This window comes from Botryllus schlosseri, chromosome 4 (assembly GCF_051294905.1).
Source record: "Botryllus schlosseri isolate E-star chromosome 4, Bs_hap1, whole genome shotgun sequence".
Taxonomy (NCBI): Eukaryota; Metazoa; Chordata; class Ascidiacea; order Stolidobranchia; family Styelidae; genus Botryllus; species Botryllus schlosseri.
In genome coordinates, this window is record NC_137239.1 from 7,889,222 (window position 1) to 7,917,177 (window position 27,956).

The following is a 27,956-nucleotide window of genomic DNA, read 5'->3' on the forward strand; positions in this document are numbered from 1 at the left end:
CCATGCCACTAATTTACGACAACGTACGCTGAAAGCTCTTATCGCTGCGTTTGCGTCCAATTTATTCATGATATAACAATGGAGGCTTGATAAAACGCACAATCGTTAAGTGATTGGTTGCTCTCACATGTCGCAGCAGCGTAACCAGCGAAACAGTGATGCAGTTGACACTAATCACTTGATGACTTGAAATTGACTCGTACATTTTGCTTTCTGAAACGTGGAGTAAATTCAAGTCATTTTTGCAAAGTGACTCGAGTCAAGTCATACGAAAAAGTCGACTTGAGTCAGACTCCAGTCTTCCGAACACTGGTAAAAAGTAAGTACTTTTTAACATGATTAATAATCAAGTAGTGTTTCCAATAAGACTGTTAAATGAAAGATGAAGTAGCTCACCATTCCACCTATTAGAACAGTGGTTCTCAGCCGGAGTTCGCGGATCCCCGGGGATCGGGGAAGCATTTTCACGGCGTTCGCGAAACCTCCGAATTTACAAAATCGTTGATAAGCATAATTTTTATTTTTATTCAATTTGAGAATTCCTGATGCAATTTCGCTCCATAATTGCTAAAACTTCGGGCCTCACATAAACAGAATGGCCATCCGAGATGAATTATTCAACTGTGCAAACTCCTTTTAATTGCCAATACCCTAAACATATTGCTGTTTCGAAATGTTTGAAAATATGATGAAAAATTTGTTTGCAAAAATCCATTTTCCAGTGATATACATAACCGCTATTCCGGAATAACTTCAAGATGAGCTGCTGGACGTTATATGCTCATTAGAAACCGGTTTCCTATGCCATATAAGTTGCGACTTGCGATCATACCCGAAGGTGTCGTCTTGTGGGAATGGACTTTCGCCACTTGTTTATATCAAATCGACGATGCGGATTTTTAAGACTCGACCGCGTATGTCAAGAAATGCCGCAACGGAGTTAGCTTTAAAATAATAAATGTTTTTCCAATTTGTACATAAATAGATGATGGCAATTTCAAGAAAAGTAATTTTATTACTGTTTATCATTACCCTGCAGATGAAATTTGCACAAGACAGATGACGGTTGTACGATATTTGAGCTAAATTTGTACGAAAATTTTGGGGGTTCCGCTGAGGTCCGTGACGGTGCATAAGGGGTCCGCAAAGACAAAAAGGTTAAGAACCACTGGATTAGAAAGTTTATTCAGCAACATATGCAGATATTTTACTTGGAATATATATTGACACTTCTTTAACTATAAACATATAATAACCTATTTATACTTAATGTCTAAAAAAGCTATCTCTTGTTATCCTGGCTATACGCTTCATTTATATTGCCTAATTTATTAATTGCAAAAGCACACATTTCACGATACCCAATTAATTCAGGTCGCTTTAATATACAGTTCAAGTCGACTTTTATAGCTTCGAAATCGGTCTTCAAATATTTTTGCGGTTTCATTTGAATTCTTTTCGTTACAGAAGTTGAATGTCTACGACAAGATGGACGGTTTGTTTTGGGAACATGCTTTATTATTCCATATCTATCGTCAACACGGAAAATACCTTACGACGAAGCAGTTGCAAAATGTGCGGAGTATGGAGCTTCATTGGCGGAAGTCCATGATCGAATCCAGCAAACCGATCTGTACGACTTTGTCCGCAGGAAGATACCCGAGGGCCGGGCGTTTGTCGACGTATGGTTGGGAATGCAATATAAACATTCGGTATAGTTGCATGTATTTATATTACCACATATTGCGATGCATATTGTATAGATAAACAAACCCATCGCCTTTCAAGAGCAAATTTATTGTGCTGCTTTGGTGTTCGTTCCGTGATGTCCAGACCAGACATGGGGTGATTACTTCATGAATGTAATCGATTGCGATTACGATTACTTCTGAATGACGCGATTACGATTACGATTACGATTACAGCAAAATAAGTAAGTAGTCGATTACGATTACGATTACTTTGGAAAAGTAATCACGATTACTCACGATTACATTTATTTTGCATCTTAGGAGTTATATTAGAAGACAATATATAGATTGCGCTGAAAAGGCCTAATGTGATAACAAACTCCCTTTAAAAAAGATGCGTCATTTGCTTGTTACGTCATAATGTACCAAATGTCCATTTTTTCGAGGACGATTTATCGCACCCAATGATTTGCATTCTTGCCAGGTCCATGACCGCCGCACCCCAAATTTCCCAATAGAGTGCGGAGCGAGCTCGAAGGGTACTCAAAAGTACTTCGTAAACCAACATAAATTATAGAGTATTTTCGAGAGATTGAATTACCTTGAAAATTCCCTCTAGATAAGCTTGGTTTTGAAATGCATACACTTCCTCCTCAACAAAAAAGGCATGCGTAATTTATAGTAGGGTTGCACTTAAAACAAATGGTTGTTTTAAACAATGTTTTGAACAAACGCTTTAAAAAAAACAAATTGGCTTTTTTCTTAAGTGGTAAAATTATGCCATAATTTCCCAAAAAAACATGTTGTATGACCGTACGGACAATTACTACACGATTTAGCCGACGTACATCGATATGGTATGGTTGAAACCCCTCAAAATAGTCCGTTCGTTCAACAGTTATAGTACAGATATTTCGTCAAAGGAGCTATATTTACCCTATATTTTCAATCGTCAATGTCAATCCACATTCGTGACGTCATGGCTTAAAAAAAAACAATAAAAAAACATGTGTAACCGCTCCTAACGTAAGGAGAGTTATTGATACCACTTTTAATTGAACTCAAATTCCACGACCGATCCAGACAAACGATGATCCGTTGATGAAGGTTGAAATGATATATTCGAATTAAAGACGTAACAAATGAATGTCCCAAATGCAGCAAATAAGGTAGGTCGTGAAACTAGGTTTTAAATAGTGGTCGCCTGCGGTTAGAGTTGGATAGAGAGACAAGCCTGCACGATGAAAACACAAGTTAATGACTTTATAGCGACCACACATAACGCAACGTAAGCAACAACATACATACAGCAATCCAACTAAACTAAAGAGGCGACGCCCAATCAGCATATATAAAGGACGGAACACGCGGCGCCTCATAAACTAATGATAATTACTACACACTGCAGATTACTGCAGTAACAACATGTTTTAAACAAGGGCCTTGTTTTAAACATGTTTGCCTTGATTTTTGTTTTAAATGCAACCCTAATTTATAGTAATAGGCATTTAGGTTCCAGTCAATACCGTGACACGACAAACCAAAAGACATATGCAGTTTTGACTAACACGCGACTTCACGAAATGTGAACTTAATAAAGACCTTGGCCAAAACTTAGGGTATGTGTCCATTGTCAATAGGCGCGCTGGGTGGGCGTGACTAATAGTCCGGTCCTTCCAATCTGTGCCCACAATTCAAATGCCACCCGGGCCCCCAAATAGCATTAAAGACATGACAAGTTGTGTGTGCGTCTCACGAAAGTTTTTCTCTTAGTCTACTACGTTTGGGATACAACAATATCTTTTGATTATATAACAGACCTGAGGTCATGAATTACAACATAGTAATTATAACAAGATACCAGACGTTATAATTATGAATTACGTGCCCCAGCTCCACAGGTAAAGCTGACCATCGGGGGCAGAGAGGGGAGTAAAAATTAATAATAATATAATGCAATTACCAATATTATTGACGAAATTCCGTCTTCAACTTGAAAAGACCAACGTTGGACTGGGGGACGAATTGATGTTTTGGTCGTGATTCTAGCTATAACCCAGGCTAACATGATATATAAACCCATGGCTATGACGGCAGGTCCCAATGTTGAGTAAAGAATTGTGAAATAACGATTGGCGTCCGTTTCAAGTTGAGTCATATGAGAATAAGATGAAAAGAACATAAAATTCTGCCTTCAACTTTATACAGATAATGTATACTGCAAGCTGCCGTTACGAGAAACGGCAAAAACGGCTCGGTTATGATAGCCTATATATCAGCAGATGTTTATTTTTAATGCTTCGTTGTTGAAACCGTAATGTTTGATTTGACGAGTACAAAATTTCAAATCTTTGTCCGGTGTTCGTACCAATATACTACATAAGACATAGGCCTACTGCTCGTCAAGCAGCAGCGGTCAAACTGCGTTTAACCATAAGCATAACCAAACATCAATACACAAGTTACTATTTTGAACTAGGCAGAGTGGTGATTAATCATCCTGCTGCGAGGCACTGGCGTGTGGGACGTGTTGATAACCTGATATACAGCACGGCGGGTACTCTTACAATCACAGTACAGTAATGTACGGCGTACATCGAATATCTATTTACTGTGGATACTTCTTACGCAATGACTAGCAAAGCTAATAGGCTACTTCTGACGTAATAATGAGCAATGGCATTTGAAAATAAAACGTTTGTGGTGTCACGAACCTGGCATAATATCTCTTCCTTGTTCAGGAATGTTGGGTTTATTTCATAGTCCTTGTACAAATAGAAAGTAATCGTTCTTTCACAAAGAAATCGATTAGATATGGGAAGTAGTCGATTACGATTACGATTACTTCGGGAATTTTTCGAATGTAATCGATTGCGATTACGATTACTCGAAGATGCTGTAATCGTCGTAATCGATTACGATTACTAATCGCGATTACCCCATGTCTGGTCCAGACACCGATGCGGTCTGTTATAGGGTTATTAATTTTCGTGATGCGAACGGCGGTATGGCTTGGATTGCGTCATGCGTCGTGCGGGCGTACCAAAGTCCTTTTTTTCAGTGAGATATTCCGATCGTTCTTGATTTGCCTGCGATGAATGTGCATTACGTGAGCATCTCTGGATTTTTCTGCTACTAACGGTCTTCCAGTACCTGCTTCCGCAGGCAGCAACGATATGGCCAAAACATCTTCACAATTCATTAAGATAGCGAATCGGTGATATTTCAAAAATTGCATCTTGTATTTGTTGTTGTTTTGCCCGCAAAACTTGAGCGGAAATCAATTTGATATATAGTGTTCTCGCTGATCGGAAAGTTGCCGTGATCTCGTTATATTTGATCACGCGTCAGTATTGACTGACTTCCCACACACTCCACTATTGTTTAGGACTCCGTAATCAACGGCGATCGCGACCTGAGTGTGAAAATGTAATTAAAAGGTATAACAATACCCTATATTTAGTGCATCGCACTTTATAATAGTCAGTTACGTTCCAATAAAACATAACGAGTAATAAAACAATTGCCGTAAACATTGCATGTTTATGTAATATTAATAGGCTTTATACTTCTTGTTTGAACAGACTTCGACGTTGCTGTTTAGATCTGGAAAAGAAATAAGTTCAAGTCTATTCAAATGGATTCCAGGTTTTCCAAATTCACCATATAAGTATCTGCTCTGGTCCGTGAGAGGTGATGCTGCTGCGATTTACGGGTTATTCAATTTCTCCAATCATTTATCTTTTGACGGGGTATTGTGTGAGAAGGCAATCTGACAATACTGCGGAAGTGAAATTTGTGGATCGTCCCATATTTCATAGCGGGCATTGCGTCACCAATAGTTTCGTGCTATAACAATGTCACAACAATCTAAAATGATTTTTGAACGCGGAGCAATGAAAACAGTGCCATTGCGGTGAACATCATAATAATAATATTATGTTTTCGATTGTAAAATAATAGCCCGGGCACACATTTTCTTACCCTGGTAGCGTTGAGACAGTGGTTTGTTTCTTTGTCTTGTGGCATTCGTGGTATTTGGTGACTACTATCGTAATTAAGACCAGGCCGATATCCTTCATTTTTCGTAACTGCGGACTTATAATACATCCCCCACACCGCTTACGCGGAAGAGGTGGCAAGGACGAGCCTATAGATAACCCTCCCACACTTATGTAGAGGAATCCTGAAGTCGACCTCGGTCGAACAAAACGGTCATATCTACTTCGAATCAGCGTGACGTATGCAGAATCGCTAATAATACCATAATATACAATGGTATTTGTGAACTTAATATCATCATAACATCTGTAATGAAATTACGATTCACGGTTAGTAGGCTGACCCTACACAGTCCACTTTCTTGGTACGCTTTATCGGGAATCTTTAAAACTAAGCACTACCGGCTCGCTGGGCACCCTTCCCGTGATTTATCATAGTCATAGCCACACTCCATTCTTACGTGATATGTTGCGCTTTAAAATAATGATTCGACAGATCGGACATTTTGTTTGTTGAATTCGCATTCATCAAAGGTTCTGAAAAATGGACCAAAGTTGTTCAGGAGTTGTTCAGCTAGTTGGGAACCCCTGCGTTAGAGTCACTGCTGTAGAGGTTATACCTATCCTCAATCGGCTAGCAATTGTACTTAACAATTTAATGATTTGTTGTTAGGATAGTGCCCCTGTGATGTGGAATATTATATATGATGTATGAGTTTTATAATATAGTATTCTACAAAGGCATAGTCATTTTTGATATCATTGACTTGCCTGACCCACAAACGATCAAAAAGTTTGAATCAAGCCAACGTCCTGAACTGGGGTTGACAAATTGTCCATTGATCGACTCGTATGCGGCTGTAAAAGGAAAGAATGAATGCATGATGTAGAGAGCAAGGATAGGGACGCGTTGTTTTGCTTTCACTGTGTTTTATTCGACACCGATGGTATTCAATAACTTGTTTACTGCGTAGCGTATTTGTGCTTGTTTCGATGGCTACAACACTTGGATCCATTGCATACAGTTTTCACTACTCATATCTGAATATGGATTCAGGAACTTCCCGTGTTACCGACTATTCGGACAATGGTTTCTCCCTGAACATTGTAAAATTATCATCTTACTAGGAAAAGTCAAAATTTATTTGGTCATTTAACTTATCGCCATGGCACTATTACGTGATATGCCTTCGGTTGGAAAATGACTGGGGGACGTTTGACCACCATGGGCATAACTTTTCATGTCCTGATAATTCAATGTGGCTCAATTTAGACCGAGAAATTTGGATAACTTCTTTCACCCCGTTCCTCAACCTGATTTTTGTGAAGAGCCACAGATGGGAAATGCACAATCAATACAGATTGGAAAAATGGACTTATTATAATTCATCGCATTAATCATACGTTATATTAGATGTCGAATATAGTCTGTCCTGTAATCTTTTATTTCTCAAATACCATACATCGCTTTACAACAACAACTATGGAATGTACGCGAATTTTTTTTAAATAATGTTGAAGTCCGATGTAGAGAGAGAGAGAGAGAGAAAGAGAGACGTCTGCAGCTGAGGTATGATTTTCATACAAATGAAAAAGGTAATTTTATTTTATTATTGAGACATAGATGTTCATAAATGCAACTAACGTCTATCAAATCAGAACCAAATACTAAATATAGCCAGAAACGTCCGATGTGGAAGATACTTAAATATACATCAAAAAGATGCTAAAAAGTTGTTGAAGAAGTGCGGCCTTTGATAGAGCCTAATCTGATGAATGTGTTTTGGAACCTTTTAGTATTTTAAACGCAGGAAAGTGAGAGTGACGTTGTGGTACGATCCATTGGTGGAACACCAGTCGGTTGCTGGTTCGAGGCAGACCAATGATATATATACCAATGATATATATAATCATTGAGGCTGACCAAGTTTAACTACAGAAACCCTACGGATGTAAAATGATCGTTAGGTACCAACAGCGGACCCATATCAAAGTTTTATAAGCGTCCCACAAACCATGCCTCTCATATCAAAACAAATATCCGTATTAGCCTAAGCACGTTGGGTTTATGGGACATGTATAGACAAAGAACTAAAAGCCGGTTCTAGTACACTAAACTTTTCACTTTGCTATGAGAGTTGACTTATTACAAAGAACCATTGATTCGGTGTGATTGACGTCACTGAAAGTTTCACATAATTACATTTCAATATTCTACTCTATTTTATTGAATGTTGTACAAAGTGGTTTGTAGGTTTGTAACCTTTTTTGCAGCCACTGATCACTTGCTGTATTTTTTCAAGCTCATGAACCACAAACTTCACAAATTTGATAATGACCAAATGACTCATAGAACAATACCATGCGGATGTTAATTAATCGAAACCCCTGCCTGCTGGAATGGGGCTTGGCCGCCTAGACTTGGTGGCGACCGTGAACACGTAAGACCTGTAGATCTATACCTGTGGTTCTTAAACTTTTTTCTCCAGCACCCCCGTTCGAAAATTGCCTGGGTCTGGCGCCCCCCTATTTCAAGGACTGTAGTAACAAAAATGTGTATGTGGTCGAAATCGGGTTTCAGGTTGGGACTTCACTATTAGACCACTCGAGTAATTAACGGTATTATTGTATGTGCTATTTTCGGGATCAAATCCAGATTGTTATAATAACCATCGGGTAAGGCCTACGGGCTCATAGCATTTGGTTCGACATAGATGTAGGGGAGACCGGGGACAAATGTAACTAGGGGCAAATGTAACAATCGACCTCACCGCTAGTAGGGTGGATAAATCGCCTTGATATTTTGTGTGCGCATGCGGTAGTTATCTCTCCTAACATATCTGAAGTTACGTTGAGATGCCACGCGACACTCTGAAATAATTTGAAAAAACGAAATTTTGGACACTTGAGTAAATATTTTCTGATCTGGAATAATTTGTTCAGACGAATAATACCTCACGTGGTTACAACGTAAAATATGTAGCTGGAACAATGTTACCACAGCCTACCTTGATGATGGAAAAACTAAGACTTGCATCGCCGGAAAGGTACCATACTAAGACACTAATCATGGTCGAGCGTGTCAGGGGCAAACGTAACACTCTGTTACTTTTGCCCCGTTACAACATCTTTTCAATGCTGAATATCTTTGTTCATATGTTGGTATAACCATTTATCTACTGCAGATTAATCTTGAAACAGCCAGAAGTTCCATACCAGTACAGATAATACCTTGCCATACCAATTCTAACATGATCATCTGTCGGAATGGCCATACAGCAATGGTGATGGGAATCTTACGGTACGGTTATTTCCGTGATTCTACCACCCTTCCTCATGTTGATCGACTTTTGGTGTGTCGACCTTCAATGGTCACTTAAGAACTTGCCCATGACTGAATCCTCATCCTCTGACTTTGAACATGGCCCAATTACATTTTGTCATTTGTTGTGAACAATTTCGTACAGAACAAGAGAATGCCATTAGCTTTGACTCCACAAAATGTTGCGTCCTCATTTTGCTACACTATCATCGGCGCATTCAACCAAAATATTTTAGCCAGGTCGGTTTCGCACCTTCGCAGATGACCCAATGCCCAACCCATTGTGCACGCTGAACAACAACACCTTGGTAAAAGATGCCTAATATGTGTAGGGAGATGATGGAATGAATGTGGTTCTTGTACACTTTGAGCTCATGACGAAGGCACGAAGGGTGATATTGTATTTAAATGCCAAAATGGTATGGGGCGTAGCCTGGAAGGGTTCAAACTTCTATTTCTTTAGTTTGATGCAATATTACAAGTTGTGGTCCCGTTTTCGTTGCTTATTTTGTTTGTTTTCACTTATAAATAACACTGTTATAATTGCCCCGCATGGGTGGTACAATTGCCCCTGGGTACGGGGCGATTGTAACATTTGAGCGGCGATTTTCGCGACCCCAAAATTTCCATGATTGGGTGTTGATTGAGTTCCATTTTAGTTTCTATATAAACTATCGAGTTGTTGGCTTCCTTATATAAGACTTTGGAGATGAAATTTCCGTGAGAACAATGCGTAATGTTGGAAAATCCAAAAAGTGTTACAATTGTCCCCGGTCTCCCCTACACATGCCGAATTCTCCTCTGCAATTGACAATACGGTAAGTTAATTGTATTGGGTTTTGTTTTATTGCTTTGTTTGACTACTAAACCAGCTGAGAATGTGGAAGAGATTTGCTCACATTAAATTTAGTACTGAACCAAGCTCTTAACTTTAAAATGAATGGGAGCAACAACACCAAGCAGAATCATGCTTTATGATACGATGTAGAAATATTCTAGATATATTCAAAGTATATTTATTAGTTGATCATTTTGGCCAAAAGGGCACAAAGCATCTTTAATGGACAAAAGGCATCACTCTCGAATATTGTGCAGTACAGTGCCCTTTAGATTTCGACACACATAACACTGCAGAATACTATACCTAGCTCAAAATATTTTGTGGAAAATAACCCGAGCTATCAGTATAAGCATCAGTTAATAATTATTATTTTCATCATTTCAAAACACCACACTAAGATACAATGAAAAGATAGGAAGTTGTCGAAACGACTTGGAGTAGCGTGACGGGAGTGTTTTAACAGGGAATTGGCAATTCAAAAGTACGCCAAATTCATTTTATATGAGCCCAGCGCCCCCCATTTCGTCCTCTGAGCGTTTCCGCGCCCTTCAAAATCTAAATCGCCCCGAGGAGGGGGGAGGGGGTTACTGGAGACAAGGCTATGAACCGCTGATCTATACCATCAACTCCGGTGCGTAGAAGTTATTCAAGAATTCGATATAGGACGCATACTAAACTGTACTTAATGCATTGCGGATATTGAACTAAGAAATAATAATCCGGCCGCTACGAAAGCGCCTCCGTAACCATGGAGTCGTGATTATAATACATACATGCTCGAAGACTCCCCTCTCGCGGAATTGATCCTATTTATTCGTAGAAACATAGTTTCCATTGGATGCCGAAGGCTGACTGCGACGGTCGAGCACGAACAAGTAAATCATTTACAATATTACGGATGTTTCCAGCTTATTAAGTCCTTCAGCTACCAGGCGTCTAGATGGAATTCGGATTTTTTTCTCTTCATATGATTAAGTCGAATTTCCACAAATCGGCCTGAAGATAAACTTGGCAAAATTTGCATCTAATTGATCAGCCCTCTGAATATCATCACGATTCGGACTTAATTTAAGTTGAAGTGTTCAAATATCTAGGAAAAAGGATATCTGGTAACCTAAACGGTGAATCCTAGTGGGTATTACGAATCGACTATCACAACGGCCAGATTATAGGACCTGCGCCGTACATTCGATGTAATGCTGTGTGACGATGTTAGGATTCAAAACTCCAATTCACTTACTTTAATTACATTCTCTAGAACCTCAGATATTCCCGTATGGAGTACCTCTACTACAGACTTGGACAACTAGAAAATTTTCACCTTTTCCAAATTAGATTAGAATTATAATTAGAGCTACACTTTTTTCCAAATTAGATTAGAATTAGAATTAGAGCTACACAATGTTTTCCAAATTAGATTAGAATTAGGAATTAGAGCATAGAAACATTTCACAAATTAGATTACAATTAGATTACTGGTATTTCGCTCTAATTTAGTGAAATTAGACAACTAGAATTATCTAGTCGTACACGTCTGCCTCTACAAAGTATCTATTCCGAGACGGAAGTTTCTGAACTGGTAGCTCTGAATAAGAAGCATTGTCGTCGACACCTAATTCAATTTGCCGTCGACATGCAAATTGAAATTATGAATTCACTCCCGAATATTTGAGAGATTCTAATTAATTTTGAAATTTTCTTCGCGCTCCGCGCAATTCAACATTACTTCATTTTTCGATTTTAGTGTAGTAGCGCCCGTATCAATCTGAGCTGGAATTGGAATCGTATGCTCCTCGCGAAAGAAATTAGTTTATGGTACATTTGAACGATTTCAATATATTTCCACTTTTTCCACTACCGATACAATCGACAATCCTGATGGGGGTCAAGAAATATAACAGCATGCAACAAAGTGACTAATAACAATTGGCCCACCCGAATATGCATTTTCATTATTAACTTGCCCTAAATTTTCGAAAGCACCAACTCCATAAACTCTACGGGTGAATCTGATCACATGGGCTGAGAAAGGATAAATATTTGATAGTAATATGTGATACTGCTACTATTATATACGGAATTCATTCGTGAATCTGAGAAAATTTCGCGCTGCGCGACGATATGCAATCCCAGCAACTATTCATAACGTTTCCACTCGCGATTTCGCTACGTACAATAGGCCGTTGTGAAAAGTAGAGTAGTCCGGAGTTCATCAGAAATGGATATGGACAGATTAACATAGGTATTTTGCGTCCAGTTACTTCATTGCGGCTATGCCCTGGAATGCGGCCTTACGCTACCTAAGTAATCGAAATGCGGCCGTGATTAGCAAAAAGGTTGCGTACCTTTGTATTAGATGATATACTCTTTTTGACAAGATGATAAGTTCAGGGGGTCAGGGGGCGCAATTTTTTGATCATCGCCAAGGGTGGCGCATGTCCAAAAAAGGCTGAGAACCGCTTCGGTAGATGGATCTCTATGTTGATCCCAGGTTATCGGCACATTTGTTATAAAGAGTTCCGGGGCGGGGGTTTTGAGGTGACTTAGAAACTCTAGTTCAATGTAATCCTATACCTATGTTATGGATGGCGATTGTGTACACTCCTTCACAGGACATTCAGTAGCGAATAACTTACCACACATCCAAAGTACTCAAGTAGATTGGTCCTACTTGCGCTACTCAATGAGGCAGTTTAGTTTTCCGATTACTTATATTTCTACTTAAAAAGTATTTCCGACAATACCACATACTTTTACAATTTGATGTAGATAGTTTTAAGTTTGCATCAATTTATTGTGTTAAATCGTCATGAGAAGCGCTTCAAATATCTCTCCGACAGTAAGCTATCACAGCTATCACAGTACTCGGTGTATTCTCGAAGATGGTATCCAATCTGTAACGTCATCATACGTTCGTCATTTTGTTTTAGCCGTATTCTCTCCGTGGTACAAATTTTGAGATTTGATTTCGTTCAAACGAATTGATGCTCTATACATCCATTGCTGTTTTGTATATGGATTATCTAAATTCGCAAATTAGGTATTTACGTCTCACAAAGTTTCATGCCATTGGCTCAACATTTGATTCACACGGTCCTAATATTTGTTGAGTTGGTAATGGATTGTGATAAAATTGATACAAGGTTACTTATTCGTGTACCATATAAGAAATACTAAGCCACGTGATTTAGAGCCGAAGATTTTCGAATTTAAACTTCCAGCAATAGTAGCAATTGCTATTTTCGCCACTATACGGGGGACATTGGAATTCAAAGATCGGTTGGTTAAAGGGTGATTTCACTTGCTAACTAGCAACACGGCAACCAATCTCCTTGACCTGTATGGGGACGAGTATTTCCAAATCGGCGACAGATCAATGTAACGGTTCAAATATAGGCTATCGGATTTTCAAAAGCAAACCATACCGCTGAGAGCAGGGTTCGTACCTGCGCATGAATATCCCATTGGATTTCAAGTCCAACGCCTTAACCACTCGGCCATCGCAGCTGCGCCCTGCGATACATTATCAAGAGCCATAATCTGAACTTATTTGCTCCAGGTATACAGACACCGAGTCGGGGTCGGTGTGCTGCAGCTGCGGAGCGAGATTTGGTTCTTTTAATGACGCATTTCAGGTTTCAGATAAGTCGATTGTGGGTGATCCTGTAGCATTACTACTATAATACAATGTCGACAACCTGAGGAGTAGGCGTCTCGTTTACTTTGCCGATCGGATTTAAAATGGAATTCCTTCGCGTACATACCGGTCTACAAAAACCTAAATGTTCAACATAGAAAATTTATTGCAGATCAAAAACTGTAAGGCCATTCAATGGGACCCCTACACTTAATTTGCCGCGATTAGCTATGGTCCCACTAATGAATTACATAACTTGAATCGTGTAGCAGGCGAATTCGTTATTTCGCGTCCAAATAAGTACGCGACATAGGTACGGTAACATATACCATATGACATTAATTAGCTTGTTGTTAATATAAGCACCATGAAATTACTGTAATAAATATTAAAAATAATAAAAATACTGATTTGACTGTATTACTGAAATTGTAAAAATTCACTCCAATCACGCCATTTTCTTTTGGGTGCAGGTTGCTCCCCGGTATATGTGTGTATTTACCAGTTCCACTGTGAATAAAGGATAACATAATAAGAAACCGGCAAGCGAAGGATTCATTTTCACAGCACAAGACCGATCGTTTCCTACAGCGCGCGCAAAAGCATTCTGAAGCAAAACACGGACGGCAAATGCAAAATGTGCCACAATCAAAATCAAACTGTAGCACATCTCATGCCAGGCTGTGGTGAACTTGAAGCTACCGAATACACATGTAGACACAATAGGATTGGTTATTACTACATTGATCTTGAATTATGGAAACATTTTAACATCACCACTTCGACAAAAAATTGGTATGATTACGGCCCAGCACCAGTGACAGAAAACGACCGAGTAAAAATTCTGTGGGATGTACAAGTTTTAACTGACCGCGCAATCAGGAGCAACCGCCCGGATGTGATAATCAAACCAAAAAATAAAAATACAATCCTCAATGCTCATTCATTGAACTGGCAGTCCAAGCTGATCAAAACATAATACAAAAAGAATCAGAAGAATAATCGAAATACGTAGACTTCAAAATGGAATGTGAGAAAAGGTGGCAATGCAAAATAAACATTGTACCGATAGTCATTGGCGTTGCAGGAATCGTAAGCAAAAAACTCGTGAGACATATCCAACAGATTCCGGATAACGTTCGATTCGACATGATCCAAAAGATTGCGTTATTGGGCACTGTCCATATTCTTCGGAAGGCCTTAAATGCACCACTGGACTAAAATTACCTGATTCGAGATTTGGGAAGAACGCTCGGAAATTATTTGGAAATGCTGAAATTCAATTCAGTTTAAAAATACTGTTCTTGTTGTTGTCTATGCCAGACATGGGGTGATTACTTCATGAATGTAATCGATTGCGATTACGATTACTTCTGAATCACGCGATTACGATTACGATTACAATTACAGCAAAATCAGGAAGTAGTCGATTACGATTACATTGGAAAAGTAATCACGATTACTCACGAACAAAACCACTTGCGTTATAATCGCCAATCAAATAATAATCAACAACAACAACAACTCACGATTACATTTATTTTGCTACTTAGAACTAATGTTAGAAGATATATTGGAATACAATATAAGGATTGTAATGAAATTACTAATTTATTTATAAAAGATACGTCATCTTATGTTACATCATATAGCACCCATAGCCCAACTTTATAGGGGACGATTTATCGCACCCAACGATTTGCATTCTTTCCAGGTCCGTAACTGCCGCACCGCAAACTCACCAATAGGGTGGGGAGCGAGCTCGAAGGGAATTATTTCGCAAATCAACATCAATTATAGAGTATTTTCGAAATATTTAATCACCTTGAATTTTTTTTGAGCTTCGCGATTTAATGTCTCAAGATAGCTGGATTTTGAAATGCATATTTCTCACCCCCTCAAGAAAAAGATATGTGACTCTACGAAAGACCTTGGCTAAGACTTTGGGTATGCGTCCATTGTCAATAGCCGCGCTGGGTGGGCGTTACGAATAGTCATGTCCTACCAATCTGAAATCCACAATACAAATACCATCTGGGGCACCCACAGACGAATGAAGATATGGCAATTTATGCGCGCGTCTCACGAAATATTTTCGTTTCGTCTACTACGTTTGGGTAACTAAAATATCTTCTGATCATATAACAGACGGGAGGTCACAAATTAACAACATATAATATAACGTAATCATAAAAACATACCACATGTTACAATTATTATTTTATGTGCCCCCATCTCTACCGGCAATTCTGACAATCGGGGGCAGAGAGAGGATTGAAAATGGATGGTAATATAATGCATTAACCAAAATTCTTGACGAAATCCAGTCATCAACTTGAAAATTGACCACCCTATGGGGTCGAAATAACAATGTTTTGAGTGGGGGACGAATTGCTGTCTACGGGTTGTAATGACTGGAGGCATGACTCGACTACACTCGAGTTATTTTCCCAAAATACGGAAATGAGTCGAGTCGACTCGGGCCAATCTGTGTATTGACTGGACTTGGACTCGAGTCATTGCGCATGACTCGCATCAAGTTATATAACTCGAGACTCAGACGGCCAAGACCGACATTTCATTGTAATTTCGAAGAATAGTAAAGTAACCAACCAACCACACTGTTGGAAATATGTCTATTGGTACTGTACTTGAAAATGCGACTAGAAACTGATAAAAGTGAGGAAAATTAGTATATTATAAATGCCAACCATGCGATATCATCAAACAGAGTTATAAAAGCGTGGGTTTAAGAAGAGTTTAACTGAAACCTGAGCAGCTAACACAATGACTTGGACTCGGACTAGAGTCATAATACCTTGACCCGAACTCGACCCTATGAGCGCTGACTTGGACTCGGACTTGGCTCGGTGGTGAATTGAAAATGAATCGACTTGACTCGAGTCAAAACTATAAAATTCGAATTGACTTGTGACTCGGAGCCTTGTGACTTGGTTACAACCCTGCTGCTTTGGTCCCAATTCTACCTGATTCTACATACAACCGACGCTAACATGGTGTATAAGCGGATGGGTATGGCAGCAGGTCCAAATGCGGAGTAAAGAATAGCGAAATAACGATTCGCAACCGTTTCAAGGGCCACTTTAGATAAAGTGTACATAAAATTCTGCCTTTCACTTGATAGAAATACTGCAAACCGCCGTTACGAAAAACGGCAGAGAACTGTTGGGTTATCATATATATCGGAAGCTGTTGAGTATAAATGCTTCGTCGTGTATAATGTTTCATTTGACGAGTACGAAATTTCAAAACAAAACATCAATACAAATGTTAATGTTTGCAACTAGGCAGAGTAGTGATTATCATCCTGTTGCGAAGTAGTGGCGTCTGGAATATATTGATAACCTGATATAAGATATAGCAGGTATTCTTACAATCGCACTACAATGTACGTACATCGAATATATATTTACTACGTGTGGATTCGTCTTACGCAATGCTGAGCAAAGCTAATACTTTTGACGTAATAATCAGCAGTGGCGTTTATAAACCAGACGTTTCTGCTATCACTAACCCGGTATAATACATATTCCTTGTTCACGAATGTTCAGTTTATATCATAGAGTCATAGACCTTGTACAAATGAAAAGTAATCGTTCTTCCACAAATAAATCGATTAAATATGTGAAGTAGTCGATTACGATTACGATTACTTCGTAATTTTTCCGAATGTAATCGATTGCGATTACGATTACTTGAAAATTCTGTAATCGTCGTAATCGATTACGATTACTAATCGCGATTGCCCCATGTCTGGTCTATGCTAAGCTATTCTCCTATGCCCGACATCACTATTCCTCACTAGGTGACACGGCGTCGGCGATGGCGTTGATCATAACATTCCACGGAGGAATAATTAGCTGATCTGAATGTGCGCATTGCCCATATAGACGTGCAATGACCCAGACACTGCCAAGATTTTCAAGGATATACTATTTCAACAAGTACCGTGTCTAGCTAACTCCGATATCAATTCCTTAGTCGCTTAAAAGTATCGTGTGCAGATGATAGTTCACAATAGAATGAAAGTGATGATCGATAGTTTTTGAAGTATTTTTTATTTCTATATCAAAATATTACTGCTTTTTGGTAACTATACCAATTAGCAATGGAGTTTACAATCCGGCGTTCCCACTGTCGAAAACGTGATGCAATGCACTATTCTCTGTTCACCGAAGTTCAGTTTATGTCATAATCCTGGTAAAAGCAAAATGTTGACAAACGATGCTTTTAGAGAGAAATCCATCGAAAGCGATTAACATTACTTTTGTGTTTATTTCAGCTGCAATCGATTGCGATTACTCGAAAAGGCCTTAGCCTAATCGTCACAATCGATCGCCATTACAAATCGACCATTACCGCCTAAGCTAGGCCAGTGACGTGGCGCGACGTATGTTCAAGCAGACGAGAATTCATATGGAGCAGCGCATCTAATCATAAATTAGTGTCGTAGGTCATCACAACGTGTTATGACGTAGTAATGAGTTGCTCGAATTGTTGCGGTTGTTAGCTAATGATAACGGGGTTTGGTGCTGCATTGCTGCGTTGCCGAATTACCGCACACAAAGCCGGATTCAAGTAGCGATTATCGCACATGATTGAATTCCAATTCTGTGCTCCGACTGAAATGACTGTCACGTAAATTGCTGATTGTATTCCATATGCGGAAATGCAGCTCGAAGCGTTTATGGACACAAATACGATTTGAGAGAAGTGTTTTGGCGAGATAGCGCAGTGGCTTGAACCAAAGCGGCAATGCCGATAGGTTGTAGGTTGGAGTCCGACCGTGGTCGACCCCAGAATCCCCTCCCCAGTGTCGGCGGTATATCTAGGCTCATTCTTGCCATCTGATCCGCGGAAGCGACGTCCTAGACAGAGCTATAAAATGGGCTGTGCTACGAGTCGGCGGCTACGGAATCACAATAAAGAATATCGGCCAGGCGTCAATGACATCTCTAACATTCACCAAGACTTCAGTAGTAATACTAATTAATCGACCGACTTCCCAGGTAAAGCGCACAATGTGGAGTTATTACTAGGGCAATTTTTTGACATATCAAAATAAGTCAAAATTTTGATGAAATTGTTGCGTTAGGTCAAGAAGTTGTCAAAATTATTTACAAAGTCAAAAAGTTTTTGCTACCTGCATTTCGTTTGTATCGAAGATGTTTCTGGGTGAACTTATCATTTGACATTTCACAGCTTGTAGGCTACTGTATAGGCATACCGTTGTAGACGGCCCATTATCTGCTCATCGTGAACCATAGACGGTCAAATGAAACAAATAGTTCGATATGCTGTCATGCTTAACGTACCACAATATCCTTACAGAAGCAGGACTACGTGGTCATTGGTTCTTATATCAAGAAGCGCATGATAAAAAATTGTGATCTAAACAACATTGTGAAGCGACACGGTGAGTCACCAGAAGTGTACGCACAACCTCAGTGTTGCCAGCCAACAACTGCAGCTGTTGAACGTTGTTTACCCATTCTTGGCAAGCTACTTAGATAGGCTTACCATACGTCCCGTTTTAGGCGGGACAGTCCCGCTTTTTAACGTCTTGTCCCGGCGTCCCGACCAGTCAGCCAAACGTCCCGCTTTTTAAGGCCGTAAGGGACTGCTGAACTAACTGCATTTTCCATTTTTTTTTATTGCAGAATCCTAAAGTATGAAACTAGTTCTTCTCAAAAATGTATTGCTTTTGTCTGATTTCAAATTAGAAGTATGTTAAAATACGATTTGAAATCAACCATTTTCGTAAAAATTCACACCCCATACAAGTTCATTTATTTAAACTCACTCAAAATTGTTATAATCCCTCTGCCCTAAGCATTACCGGTATTTGCTGCAGAAAAGGAGAGGCTAATACGCCCTACCTACATCTTTACCACCCCTGACGACGTGAGATGCTGTGGTAGAGTTGCTTTGGACTGAGTCATATTTATGTTACTATATTATCACCCTCTGCTTATACTACAAATCATTTTGTTAATCTTATTTCCTTATTATGACTATACCTTTATTTATACTTTATCTTCCCATAAGAACTCTTTATGCTATATACTCCCGATTTTATGTTACATAATATCTACCCAAAACACCCATGCTTTGAATTCTTGTCGGTAGGGTCAAGCCCGCCTATGACAGATTACGGATGAAGATCCTTTGGCTAAAACACCAGAATATCTTGATCCCTAAATTCCTACCAATATATATATCTTAAATGTATATATTATATCAGGTCTTAAATCTGAACAGGAACTGTGGTGGATCCACTGCGGAAACTCTGTACTACGCCCTTACGGGCGTAGCTATTAGTTTTTCTCGCTATGCTGCCTTCGGCAGCTTAATATTGTAAAATTCTGATCTGGGCCACGGAACATTTTCAAATTGGAGGCGGAGTCGCCCAGAAGTTGGATCGATTACCCCATAGCGTGGGCTCAAAATCATTGTTTATTTGGGCGGGAGGGGGCTAAAACATGTGCTTTCGGTCCCGGTTACACAACGCACACTGCACAGCCACATACTCCTGAACCGGACCGTGACAACCTCGGGTCTATGAGCAAAGCGTTGCTAGTGTGACGTCATACTCCAATTTGAAATCCACTAGTGGGCGCTAAAGAGTGTCCCGAATTTGGGTTGCTGTAATATGGTAACCCTATACTTAGATGGGACACACACCTTCTACCGGAGAATGTAGGTAAGTATCTTTCGTTATACTACAACAAATTTTGAATATTTCTACCGTAATGCGTGAGGTAACTACTGGAATTCTACATACTACGCGTAGCTAGCCGAATAATAGGGAGAGGGTTTTGAAATAAAAGGAGGGGGTGTCAGTTTTTTTTCGGATCCACTAATATATCATCAATTCATTAGGGTAAGTACATGCGTAAATGACCATTATACAATCTCTCCGTGTTTACGAATATACGCGTATGATAAGCTTATCGACAAGCTTATCAGCGCGTCTTACGTAGCCTCGGCGACGATTTGCACAAGTAAAAAAATGTCCGAATTCTATGGAATATGTGCTGTAATGACGCCGATTTCAGGTGGTTCAAACCGTTCCTCTTTTATTACTGAAGACTTGACTCACATCTTCTGATGGTTATGTTTAGGTATTAGCGGAAATCAATTACGTATGTACGCACGCGTCGCACATGTTTGCGGACATTCGATGTCATTCAGATCCGGGATATCACACTTTAATCACAATTTCTAATCAGTAGGGCAATTTTTACACAGGTCAAAAAAAGTCAAAATTAGGTCAAAATTGTAGCGTTAGGTCAAAAAATGTCAAAATTGCAGACAAAGTAAAAATTTTCGACAACCTGTATTTCGTTTGTATCGTACATTTTGCACTGTCGGTGAACTTATCATTCGACATTTTAGAGCTTGTAGCCTACTTTATAGGCCTATCGTTGTTGACGGCCCATTGTCTGCTTGCTGTGAATCATAAATATTCAAATAAACAAATAGGTTGACAGGGTGTTATGCTCAACTTACGGCAATATCCTAACTGTAGCAAGACTGCGTGGGCATTTCATGGTTCTTATATCAAGAAGCGCATGATGAAAGATCGTGATGTAGACACCATTGTCAGAATGAATGAAGCAACACGGTGTGTCACCAGCAGTGTAAACACGCACAACTTCAGAGTTGACAGCCAACAACTGCTACTGTTGAACGTTATTTCTCCATTCTTGGCAAGCTACTTAGTAAGGACGAACATTTTCTATCCGAGAATGTGAGAAAATATCTTTCGTTGTACTACAACAGATTTTACCTATTTCTACTGTAACTACTGGAATTCTTCATAGTGCTAGATTTCGTTAAAAGTCAAGTTTTTTCAAGGAATAAATTTGTCAGTTTTTGAGTCAAAAAAGTTTTTTCAGGCCAAACTACTTCCTAATGACAGACAGTTCCAACCAGAAATGAAGATAAGTAGTACAATTCTAACATTATGTGGGAACACACATAATTTGCATACGTGAGGTCAAAATTTTGTAAAAATTAAGTTTGGTAAGGTAAAAAAAATGTCAAAATTTTGATTTTTTAGGTCAGAATCTATCATTTTTTAGGTAAATAAATTGTCCTTCTAAGCCGCATATACTTAACGGTATTGTCTCCAAGCCATCGGTAGATAGCAGCCAAATCATGCTAGACCCGAGACTCGGTAGTTATCCCAGTAATGATATCGTTCGCACTAGTCCTATTGCAGTTGCGATTGTGTAGGCCAGCGATTATATCGTTCTCACCAGACCAATGCAGATACCATGGATGGTATAGTGCGCACCGGGCCTACTGCAGATGCGATTCTTCAATCCAGCATAACTAGGCTTGTTGGAGGGCGATAAATCAGGCCAGCAACGATTGCCGGGTGCGGGGCAATGAATGACCTAATTTTGCAATCATTTCAGCGGGAGATCGCGTCGCGTTCATTGTGCACAAACGAATCTCGCTAATTAGCAACACGCCTCTCGCTAGTTGGCCGCGCGCAACATTGATAATAAGACCTTTTGAATTGTAACTGAGTATTATCGTCAGAATGGTCATTTCAAAAGAACAGGGATCGTGTTTAAGGAGGGGCTTCGCGCTTCAAAAATAGGGGGTTTCGGTGGTCGCTGCGCGCCGCCAGATTTCGTTAAAGTAAAGTTTTTTCATGTAAAAATTTGTCAGATTTTTGGTCGAAATATTTTTTTTCAGGATAGAGTGCTTCGTAAGTAAAGACAGTTCCAACCAGAAATAAAAATCAGTAGTACAATCCTAACATTATGTAGGAAAACCCTGATTAACACAAGTTAGGTGGAAATTTGGTCAATTGACTTTTTACGTCGAATTCTTCCCTTTTATAGGTAAGAAAATATCGCCCTAGCTACTGCAAAGCAGGGTTTCCTCAATTTTGTGTTAGCTAGCGCCTCTTTGTAGCATGAATAAAGTGTCAGCTCCCCCAAGAACCCTTCCTCCCACGCCTAAATATATAAATAAATAAATCAACCTTTATTTCAACTAATGAGATAGGTGTGGCTGGTGTATTACCATCTTCTTTCTTAAATTCGGATTCAGTATTGGTAACAACAATCTGAAATAATCCCAACATCCCACTGTGTCACGGCATTTACGGCATGCCCTACCACATATGAGCTGGAAAAGGCAAGGAGGAAAGACTTACCACGACACCAAACCCCAGGAGAGTATTCGCTATTGATTTGTTTCTGTATCTTCAATGATTGATGCGAGATATTGCAATGTGATGTGATCTGAAAATTATTCTATATTGTAATCACCTCCTAATCATTTGATGCTCGGGAATTGCACAGAATAGATTGATTATTATCCAGTCAGGAATTTCTTATTGGAAGATATCATGGAATCGAATCACATGTCCTTGTGCAGTTCTGCAAGATGACTGCTGCGGGATCAGGTAAAAGCTTAAGAATTAAAAGCATTCACGTCTCGCTCAATTTCACGCTGGTGTATTAAATCATTAAATTTGGAGTCTATGTTCGCTAAGTTAGCGATATCATTACGCGAAATCAGAGAGTCATGCCCAAGCCCAGGGTCGCTTCTCTGTACAATTTCCATGATTAGCCTACTTGAAACATTGAGTAAAATCGAAAGTTTAGGTTCAGCATAAATATGGATCGCATCTCGCTTTTGAGCAATGTATTAAAATACTTAGTGTTCTTACACCACGCGGATGAACCACGATCTCTGGTGATTCTGCCAACAGCTGAATCAGTCCACTAACAGGCGGGGTCAACATTGTCAAGGAACAATGCACTTTTCTGGTACAGCTGATTGAATAGACCGCTGTAAGAGGCCCGGATAAGCCCCAAAATACCTTTGCGGAATCTATTTTGCCTTCTTTTCTGCGCATTTTGCTACTTTAATCATCAATCGTTTTAACCGTGCAAAGCAGTTGCCTTCTGTACCTGCAACGCCGTCATTTGTTCCTAGTGGCATGTCTTATAGCTCGAGATGGTTTCGGGCAGGGATATCTAGAAACTTCGGGATTGGACAATGTGCGCGTGACGTGAGACAACGCGGCCCGGAGTAGGCCGACAGTCCGCGATCAGCCGTCAGAAGTGAAGGAGCTGCTCATATTTCGTACCGCTTCCGCGACCTAAGTGTAGCTTTGTTTGCTTTAGATAGGAACAAAAGTCGGCCGATTCACATGCGATCAGCTGTCAGAAGCGAAGGAAGTGCTTATGCGGTGTACAATTTCCGCGATCTTGTAGCTTAGTGGAGTTTAGATGTACCGGTATGTTGTACAATTTCCGGTACGTAGGTGTAGGTTTGTGGTGTTTAGATGTCTAAACAACGTGCTATTTTAGAGCAGTTTGCATCAGGGAAGTCTTATGCCGCCTGAACTCACGCTAGATTATTTATCATTGACACATTTTATTGCAGCACTGTACCAGCTAAATGATACAGTATAGAAATGGGCTATAAATGTTGTGTTCCGGGATGCAGATCTGGATATAAAAAGACAAAAGATGAATCGGAAAGCAGCAACAGCACTGTTGTTTCATGCTATAGCTTTCCATCTGATCCTATCCTGCGCAAAAAATGGATTAAAGCAATCCCAAGAATAGCTCTAGTTGCTTCATCTGGACAAAAAGTTTGCCGTTTACACTTTTCGGATAACGATTTCGAATATACTTCAAGTGACAAGAAGTCTCGGCGCTTGAAACGTCGTGGTTGTGTAGCATTATCGAGACAACGGCTCAAATCTACTGCTGTGCCTCATATTTTTTCAACTTTGCCAAATTATCTAACAAGCCCCAATCCGAGACCTCGAAGTAAGAACTGCTCCTCCTCTGCTCGCCTTTCCATCGAGAATTCCCGCAGAGAAAAATGCAATGAGGAGTTTATTCAGCAAGAATGTGTGGTTGACCTACTCTCTTTGAAAGAAAAGTTTCAGAAAGAGCTTCTCCCTGCTGGGTACGTCTATTCTACTGATGATGAGACATTGCAGTTCCATCTTATAACTTCGTCAAATGATATTCATCAGCCGCCCATACTCACAGCTTCTGTGATAGTATCGAAGGACATGAAGATTAATGCATTCATTAAAGGCGCCCCTGTTCCGCCTTCCAATTATGACGATTTATTGAGTGCAAGTTACGTTCAGAAGACATCCGAATTGAACAACATTCTTGCCAGATGCAAGTCGTTGTCCAGCGGCGATAGTAAATTCAACCACATAGAATTGACTGTATCTCTATTGGAGGAGTACCTGACTGTACAGATGTCATCTACGAACTGTGCAGATTTCAACCCAATGTTGATCAGATTTATTATTGAGCAATTGTCACTCTGTCAAGTGACCCGCAATTCCCGGAGATACTCGACAGATCTTCTAACCACTGCCTTCATGTGGAAATTTAGAAGTCCAGCTCTCTATACACAGCTTCTGAACATTTTTGCTTTGCCTTCAGTACGCCACCTTCGCAGATAATGTGAAGATATGACAGTGTCGCCAGGCAAACTTGTTATGACGTATTTGAAGGAAAGGACTAAATCTTTATCCGACCGAGAAAAAATTGTAACCTTAATGATAGACGAGGTTTATACCGCACAGCGCGTGGAATATACAAATGGTTCTTTCATCGGGTTAACGGAAAGTGGCAATCCCGCTAAGACTGTGTTAACATTCATGGTGCAATCACTTTTCGGGAAGTACAAGGATGTGGTTTGTCTCATTCCGGTTGACAAACTTCACACTGAGACGCTGCGAACATGGTTTGATGAAGTGATGGAAAAGATCAACGATATACTACTGGTGGTAGCAATATCAACAGACAACCATGTATGTAACCGGTGAGTTTTTATATCCTTGTTGGTTTTTGAAGTTGTTAAACAGGCATTTAATACTTATTTTTAGGAAATTATTCATGGATCTCTGTAATGGAGAACTTCGTCATAGCATCGAACATCCATATCGACCCCGAGAAAAATTATTTTTGATTTTCGATTTCACTCACAACTTCAAAAACATCTTCAACCAATTTGTGAATAAGAAGCAGATGCACCCCCCTACTAAAGACAATGAGGATATACTGGGAGTGTCATGCCATGCAAAGTTCCTTCATATCAAAACCCTCTATGCTCTGGAAGAAGGCAAGACATTGAAAGTTGCACATCAACTCAAAAAAGTTTCCCTTAATCCCAGCAGCATCGCCCGAACTTCGCCTCAGCACGCTTTGAGTAAGTATCATATGTCCATGTTAGCTCGCCGTCTCGACTTCGAACAATCCTTGGTAAAGATCATGACCTGATTACTGCCCTTTTCTTCAGGTGTGTTTAGTGATTCAACAGTAGTGGGACTTAAGCACTTCGCAGAGAAAGGACATCCAGAATTTCTGCAAACTGCAAAATATGTTGAATTCATCCAAACCATTTGGAATATCATGTCTGTTAAAAGCCCAAGTAAAGGTAAAACTTTCATTACATGGGTTTCTTGCTGCACTTTGACTTTTATCTGATGCGACAAAATATTCATTTCAGCCGTGCGGAAAAGGAATTCATTTTTCACGCCACTGCAAATTGGTGAGGATCATCCCGATGTTACCTATTTGAGAAGAGCCATGGACATTTTCAAGAATTGGCAAAAGTCGGGCTGTGCTGGTCTCAGCAATGAAACATTCATGGCCTGTATTCAGACAATGGGGGCTGTGCTATCGTTGACGGAGCATCTGCAAGTAATAACTCAGAATGTGGAATATTTCTTATCCGGGAAAATAATGTCCGACCCAATCGAAGCCCGATTTGGGATGTATCGGCAGAGCAATGGCGGTAATTTCTTAATGTCTGTGAAGCAATTGCTGCTGGCGGAAAAAAAAATTCGGTGTCTAAGCCTGCTGCAGCGGGATGGACTGTCCAGAGCAATCATCAGTTGTGAACCGGGCGAGGAAGATGCATCAGCAAACCACGAAGATTTCCAGTGGCTTGCTGACTTCACGAAAACTGTCAGCACAAATGATGTGGACGATACTGATGCATCTGTTGTAGTCTTTGTTAGTGGATATATTGGTCGCTCAATTTTCCGCCGTAGGCGTTGTGACGACTGCAGAGGCGTGCTCATATCCGGTTTTAATAATGTTCCAGATATTAATGGCTGCATTCCTGAGAGATATAAAACGATTTTTGACATGGCAGATCGTGGACGACTTGCTGAACCAACTGAAATTTGCTTTGCCATTACATTATTGGCTGTGCAGTATTTCTCAGCTGTTTCAGCAGATGAAGACACGTTAAAAAAGTTGATGTGCTGTATGAATCAGCGCAATGTTTTTTTGAATGCAATGCGTTATGTTGTGTCTAATACATCTCGTTTTCGTCACCTCATGCATGTCAAATGTAAATCTAGCCATTTGAACTTCAACCTTATTGTGCAAAGTGCTTTCAATTGTTTTGCAAAAAATCACCTCAAGCGTTTGAATGCCAAACCGATGCTTGAAGAGGCACCGAAGAAAAACTTTCGCAAGATCCGCAAACTGACTTCGAAGGCTTCTGCAAAATGCTAAATTGTGTCATGGTGAAGTCGCTACGACAACTGACTGTGACGTCACCGTGACAACTGCCATCCCTCTTGTTATTTATTGTGTTATTTCCTAATAAATATGTACAAAAGACATGTCCTTGATGTTTTGCGAAGTCTTTTGCAGCTGCTTGGTTGCATCAACATAGGCCTACTTCAGGGCACCTTGAAAAAAGGTGTCCAATCCCGGAGTTTCTAGATATCCCTGGTTTCGGACATCAGGTGCATAGATCATTTAACAGTACACTATTTCTTCTGGGGATCGCATTCGTACTGCATTTGAACAAATCAATGTCAAGCTTTTGGCTAACCAATGACTGTCAAACTTGGCGAAGGTTTTATCGCCGCCGATGTTTCTGACACCGCAGTTTGCCCAGCCGTAGTTCTCTATACAATTAAATAGTATATTCATATTGAAATGAACCCGAATATTCTCGGCTGACACTCGTCAGGGGTAATCGTCAGCAACTAGTAGAGAATTGGAAAGAACATCGTATATCAACTACAACTTCATGTTTTCATGTGTGCCTGAACGAAGGAGTACGCCTCGAAATACCCGAATCCTCTGGTTCAGTGGTTCTTAACCTTGCCACCAGCGCCCCCCAGGGGGCGCTGGCGATTTTGAAAGGGGGCGGAAACGCTCAGGGGGCGATATGGGGGGCGCTGGGCTCAGGGGGGCGGTATGGGGGGCGCTGGAGAAAAATGGCTTCGCAGTAGATGATGTGGTGGTAGGACATATCCTTAATGAGTATTCAGAGAAAATGAACACCGTAAACTTCGTTATATATAGCCTACAAAAGACATATAGGTTTAATTGTCCATGGGCGCTTAAATGACTGGCACCGAATATTCCTGTGTTGGCAATCTGAACCCCAGAAGACGAATTCCATC

General features: G+C 40.0%; 1 protein-coding gene, 2 long non-coding RNA genes and 1 other non-coding gene across 4 annotated transcripts in view; 3 read left to right on the plus strand and 1 right to left on the minus strand.

Moving 5' to 3' along the window:
- LOC145438118 (uncharacterized) overlaps positions 1-27,956 on the plus strand; it is a 465,561-nt gene that overhangs the window by 198,631 nt on the left and 238,974 nt on the right. The gene's annotated exons all lie outside the window — the stretch shown is intronic.
- The window catches only part of LOC145438120 (uncharacterized), a 338,406-nt gene that overhangs the window by 93,661 nt on the left and 216,789 nt on the right, over positions 1-27,956 (plus strand). The window lies entirely within an intron of this gene.
- Positions 13,281-13,362, minus strand: Trnas-uga (transfer RNA serine (anticodon UGA)). Its single transcript has one exon. It is a non-coding gene; the product is annotated as a tRNA-Ser (tRNA).
- On the plus strand, positions 25,027-27,271 carry LOC145436971 (uncharacterized). Its single transcript, XM_080314155.1, has 3 exons — positions 25,027-25,732; positions 25,823-25,960; positions 26,033-27,271. The coding sequence occupies exons 1-3, from the start codon at positions 25,333-25,335 to the stop codon at positions 27,049-27,051; spliced, it is 1,557 nt and encodes a 518-aa protein (XP_080170281.1). The 5' UTR covers positions 25,027-25,332; the 3' UTR covers positions 27,052-27,271.

Coding starts and splice junctions, on each gene's coding strand:
- LOC145436971 (XM_080314155.1), top strand. CDS start 25,333: ATGTATGTAACCGGTGAGTTTTTATATCCTTGTTGGTTTTTGAAGTTG. Junction 25,733..25,822: donor TTCGCCTCAGCACGCTTTGA/GTAAGTATCATA, acceptor CCTTTTCTTCAG/GTGTGTTTAGTGATTCAACA. Junction 25,961..26,032: donor TGTTAAAAGCCCAAGTAAAG/GTAAAACTTTCA, acceptor TATTCATTTCAG/CCGTGCGGAAAAGGAATTCA.